This window comes from Nicotiana attenuata, unplaced genomic scaffold (genome assembly GCF_001879085.1).
Source record: "Nicotiana attenuata strain UT unplaced genomic scaffold, NIATTr2, whole genome shotgun sequence".
NCBI lineage: Eukaryota > Viridiplantae > Streptophyta > Magnoliopsida > Solanales > Solanaceae > Nicotiana > Nicotiana attenuata.
The window spans coordinates 18,540-24,491 of record NW_017673302.1 but is presented as its reverse complement, the minus strand read 5'-3'; the positions used below and the strand labels follow the sequence as shown (position 1 = coordinate 24,491).

Sequence of the window (5,952 nt, the reverse complement as noted above, 5' to 3'; positions counted from 1 at the left end):
TGCTCAAATCTACTCCAAATCACTTTAAATTTAAATTTTGAGCTCCGTATGATATTTTCAATCAATTGGAATAACACCCAATCCAAACAACTAATAAACTCAAAAAATCTTATTTTTGAAAGCAAAGCTTTGAATGGCCTTCAATGGTGGAATGTTGAATCTTCAATTTTCTTACATTGCAACCAGGTGACACAGGGAAGAAGCAGTAATGGCGGACGGCCCCTTGAAGCATATGTAGAAGATGTGAGAAGAAAATAGAGTAAAAGCAATGGTTGTGAGAACATAGATTTAACTGCATAGCTTTTAGAAGCAATGGTTGTAAGAAAACATATTTTGAATTTGCTAGTGCTTTCAAAATATGGGCTAGGTCAGGTAAAATTTAAAAATATGGGCTATTTTTTGTTATGGTATGAAGTCAAGTGTATTTTCTTGTAATTCTTTCATTTCTGCGCGCCCTATTCTCCCCTCCCCCCCCCCCCCCTTATATCTTTTTTTTTTCTTTGATTTCTCTTCCATTTCATCTTAGTTTTGTTTGCTGGTCACATTATTTTTAAATTGTTGCAAATTGAAAGCTTCAATGCGTTTTTTTCATGTATAGATTTCCATATATGAACTTTATTCATAGGACCAATTGACATTTTTGGGGTGCTTTGTTAAAGAAATCTGCATGTGGAATACATTATTGATAGTAATGTCCACATGTCAGTAGCATTTCTGGCTCCTAAAATAATACGAGCAAAAATGCATACATGAACAAACATCTCAGCACCTATATTTTCTGCATGAAAGACACCAAAATATAAGCAAGTTCAATAATCAATCTTTTGCATGGAAAGTACGTAAAAAATTTTGGAAAATGAATAAAAGCGCAGATAAAAATTGTCTATCTCAACGACAGTTATATGCAACAACACTAACTTCTGTGCGTTTCTTGAGCTGAAAAAATATTTGTCAACCTCTTCTGATAAACATCTCCAATCCGTTTTCCTTCGTTGAGTAGCAATGCCAGATTATTTCTTCTTTGGATGAATTGAGTGAACTAGGGCCTCGATTTCTTCCTTGGCTCGTTCGAATATGTTTGGACCTTTAACTTCACTAATTGGTGTATTATCATCAATGTCATCACTCCTTCCATGAGTTTCTTTGTGATGAAGATGTGGCGATTTTTCTCTGCGCAGATCTGCTCCTATCTCTTCCTCGATTCTCTCGTTTTGATTAGGCATCTTTTCTTTGTTCGCTGCTTAAACAAAACCACAGTATGATCAGAGGATGAACACGGATTTGAACTTCTAACCAACAATATGATGTGAAAGATGACTTTTGAATACTTGGTAGAGCCCGTGGCAGAACCAAAAATTTATATAAGGGGATTCAAAAAAATTCTAGAACGTCACAGTTGAAATTCGAATCTATGACCTAAAGCAATTTGAACCCCCCTTTACTAGTACACCTGAATTTTTCTTCATGTCAAGGGGATTCAACAGCTCACATATAGTAAAAAAAGGTCATTTTTACTCTATTTACAAAGTGTAATTTTCCGACAAAGGGGGTTCGGTTTGAACCCAGTCACTCTACTAGTGACTTAGTTCCGCCACTGGGTAGAGGATACGTATGAAGTAAAGAAAGGGCAAACTTCGGTAAGTGGTTAGATGTGTTCTTTTTATATATATTTTAGAAAAGAAGGGAAAAACTACAGTAAATGACACATATTACATACATGGAACAAACACCATGAAAATTCTTTCAATTCTTGAAATTGTTTCCAAATGAGGAAATTTTTTAGCAATACCGGATAGTTTATAATAATTTGATACCACTAGCCAATAAATTTCAAATAAATCTAGGACTCCATTTGGTTGGAAGAAAACGGCTTAATGCCCCAAAAATGATCGCCATTGAAAATACAACAACAACAACAACTACCCAGTAAAATCCCACAAAGTGGGGTATGGGGAGGGTAATGTGTACGCAGACCTTACCCCTACCCCGATAGGGCAGAGAGGCTGTTTCCGATAGAGATCGCCGTAGAAAATGTTCTACCAAAAAGAGGAAGCAAGTCAGGTTTGATTGTGTTCGTAGTATTTGATGGAAGTGAAAGTAAGACCTCCCGAAGGCAGAGTCCAACAGTGTTTTTAACCACAACTAAAACTTTTTGCCACCGGAACACTTACGTATACCTTTAGATTACAGCCAAAACTCCATCTCTTCAATGAATTTTATGATCTAGATCAGAAAAGTCAGAAGTTTCGATCAGAATGTATTGAATTTGGAAAAGCATTGATTCACGTTCAAATTTATTTAGACTTGTGCTATTGGAAGTTCAAGGGAAAACTGTAATATTCATATGAAATAGTTTTGAAATTAAGCCATTTTTCTCCTTGAAAGTAAACAGTTATCGCTCTTTTCTACAATATAAGATCACCAAATACCAGAAATTAGACAAACTGTTCCTCGTAACATTCTATACCGAGGCAGATAAAGCCTAAATGGACAATGAAAGAAATACGTGCAATATTGTCACGTAATTCCCTAAATGAAATAGGAAAAAGTGTAATCACTTTGAAGAAAGGCAGTAAAAGGAGGTACACACACACATAACAACAACGATAAAAACCCATTATAATCCTACAAGTGGGGTCTGGGGAGTAGTGTGTACGCAAACCTTACCCCTACCCTGGTGGATTAGAGAGGTTGTACCCAAAAGACCCTCGGCTTACACACGCACACAAAAATGTCACAACTTAAAAAATGTCTAAGTATTAATCACTTGCTAGGTGATTATAATCACGAATCATGGAATTTATAACAATCCGTTAAAGATGGATCATAGAGTTCATACCTGAAAGAGAATCTGGATTATGTGTCTTCAACTCGGCCGTTGCACCATGAGTCCTGCAATTCATCAACAAAATAGTGCAAAAATTAACTAACTAAAAATCCTCAGGAACATTTATTCTCTGTTTTTGCAAGAGAATCCTATTCTTGAAACCTGTTGTCTCCATCTGAAGTTGAATCATGACTGTGATTTTCCTTTTTCGGATGCAATGCCTGAACAATAGCCTCGATTTCCTCCTTCGCTCTCTCAAACACGTTAGGTGCTTTCACATTGCTAACGGGTGTGTTCTCATCAATATCATCGCGCAAACCATGAGTTTCTCTGTGATGGTGATGTGAGTGTTTTTCACTATGCAATATAGCCTCAAACTCTTCTTTAACTCTCTCAAACACATTAGGCGCCTTTACATCTTTATCTATCAATATTCGAGTATCAAATTCAGTCCATTATACAACAGATATCTTAAACCATAGTACCGAATGAACAGAAATGTGAAAGCATTTGGGTTTCCAACCAAAAATCTTAAAACAATTTGTTGAGTGACCAAATATGGAATAGTTTGGCCCGTGAAAAATAATCTAAGCGGCCAACCCAAAAACTGAAGGCAGTGCTGCGGAATGACTCAAAGTCAAAACCTCATAAACTCTTTTTGATGCCTTCTATACCATATATAGGATATTATGAGCCCGTTTGACATAATTGATCGAAGGTAGATGGTAAGCAAGGGTGGAGCTAGAGTACGGGGAACGGGTTCGGACGAACCCGTAGCTTTGGTTCAAACTCTATATTTATCTTAAAAAATCATTGAATATGTACAAATTATTAATTAGAATGCAATAACTTAAAAGGATTAAAATCCCGAACCCATAAGTTTGAAATCCTGGCTCCACCTTTGATGGTAAGCATCAAGTGCGAAAAACACTTTTAAAGTGTTGAAGCTAATTTTATTTTACAAATAAAAGCAGTGTGTTCGCATAAAAGTGCTAAAACTGATAATAAGCAGTTGATGTATTTGGTGACAACATTTTTCCTTTCTTTTTGTGTTAAAATGACACATAAAGATGTTTACAATAAAATGAGCTTATCATTGGCAGTATGTTTAAGTCCAAATTTGATTCAATAAATAATACTATTACAGAAAGTATTATCTATAAAATAACAAAAATTTGGTCAAAATGAAAGGTGCTTATAAACTTATGGTTTTTGACTGATTTGGGTATTAAGAACTTTAACCGAAATTTATTTTTAAGTTCGTATTACATGCAACCACAATAACAACAAACCCAATATAGTCCCACAAGTGGGGTTTGGGGAGGGTACTGGGTAGAGTGTACACAGACTTTACCCTTGCCTTTAAAAAGACAGAGAGGTTGTTTTCAGTAGACCCTCGGCTCCGGAAGGAAAAAGAGAAGGGGCAATAACAAGGAAATCAATCTGACAACCGAGCGAAAATACAAAACTAACACTAAGTAATGCCATCAGAAAACCGAAACAAGGCAGCAACAAGTAATAACATCAATCTAGGGATAGAACACGAAGGACACTAAGTGATGTATCAAAGCTACTGTGACAAACAAGGACAACACTCGGCTACCTAACCCTCTACTTTTATTCTCAACCTCCACACCGTCCTATCCATAGCCATGTCTTCAGTCAGCTAGAGCAACGCCATATCTCGCCTAATCACCTCTCCCCAATAGTTTTTCGGCCTGCCTCTACCTCTTCATCGGCCCTCCAACGCTACCCTCTCATACCTCCTCACCGGGGCACTGCCTCTCCTCTTAACATGCCCCAATCATCTAAGATCGTCTTACATGAACACCCTCTATTATATACAGTAACTCGATTAATTAAAAATGCAGAAATGATGGTTCGGTTAAATGAAAGGGTTAAATTAAAGTTTATTGAACTGAGATTCCTATGTTAATGGAAATCAAACTCTAATTTGTTTGAAAAATCCCAGAAAGAAAATTAAAAGTGCGAAACGGTTACCTGACGAGGAAGTTGAAGGTGGTTGTGATTTTGCTTCAGACATTGGTAAGAGCTAGATTTCTGGAGCTAGATTTCAGATATGAGATTTTCGATCAGAAGTGAAGTTGTGTCTGATGTAAGTCCGACGTGGAAAGAATAAGGAATCGGACATAAAAACATATGCTTTGGTCGGTTTATTGTTTTTTGGGACCAACTGGATTTTCATTTTTTTTTGTTCTTGGGGAAAAAAACAAAGGTAAAGATAGGATTTTTTTTTACAAGTGATTATTAGGGGTATGTGTTACTTCCCTGATTCCCATTGTAATACTAGGATGTAGTGTGCAAATAACGTATTAAATTCAACCTATAACTTTTGATGCGGAGTAAAAAAAAATAAAAATTTGTTAAAATTATAAAATAGCAGATATAAATCCATAACTTTTAAAATATAATGAGTTCAATGTTAAAACCTTAAAAGTTGAACTCATAAAATTTAAATCCTATATCCGCCTCTGATACTAAGCGATGATTTAGTATAATAGTGGGATAAATCTTAATCTCTTATGGGGTAAAATATTCTATGGGATTACTATTTCGCTATTTTAATATAATTTTTTTGTATTAGTTAATACTTATAATCACACATGAAATTAATACAATCTGAAATTCTATTCCGAAATTATTGTCCTTATCTCGTACCAAACGATACCAGGATGAGATAGACGAGAATATCCTATGGGTTGAAATATCCCATGAGACTAGTTATCTCACCTTCTACATGTAGAGCTGTTAATATGGGTCGGGCCGGGCCGGGTTAGCCCAACCCAGCCCAACCCACGTGGGCCTTAGCAATAGACAGGCTGGGCTGGGCTAGCCCACCATTTTTTTTTGGTAATTAACTTCTTTTGTATTAATCACCAAAGATCAATCTGTACAAATCCATAGTCCAGCATAAAACTCTGCTGACTATCTCATCATCAACTATTCTACTGAGTTACAGAACAGCTAAACTAAGTTACTCTACTATCAAAAACTGCTGCATTTGTTTTCTAGCTCTAGGAACTACTCTAACATTACATATATAAGCTATTTCTCGTGCTGATACTTCACTGTTACGATATCTTTGCTCAAAAATACGTGTATTC

At 36.0% G+C, this 5,952-nt stretch overlaps 1 protein-coding gene across 1 annotated transcript; it reads right to left on the bottom strand.

The window, feature by feature from the left end:
- Positions 1–750: 750 nt before the first annotated feature.
- LOC109215999 lies at positions 751–4,971 on the bottom strand. Its single transcript, XM_019380126.1, has 4 exons — positions 4,829–4,971; positions 2,990–3,251; positions 2,840–2,892; positions 751–1,237 (listed from the first exon to the last, which is right to left on the bottom strand). The coding sequence occupies exons 1-4, from the start codon at positions 4,869–4,871 to the stop codon at positions 1,011–1,013; spliced, it is 585 nt and encodes a 194-aa protein (XP_019235671.1). The 5' UTR covers positions 4,872–4,971; the 3' UTR covers positions 751–1,010.
- Positions 4,972–5,952: the final 981 nt, after the last annotated feature.

Excerpts from the sequence above, each read along its gene's own strand:
- LOC109215999 (XM_019380126.1), bottom strand. The coding sequence starts at position 4,871 with ATGTCTGAAGCAAAATCACAACCACCTTCAACTTCCTCGTCAG. Across the intron at positions 3,252-4,828 it reads ACCTTCAACTTCCTCGTCAG|ATAAAGATGTAAAGGCGCCT; the intron begins GTAACCGTTTCG and ends GAATATTGATAG. Across the intron at positions 2,893-2,989 it reads ACTTCAGATGGAGACAACAG|GACTCATGGTGCAACGGCCG; the intron begins GTTTCAAGAATA and ends GATGAATTGCAG.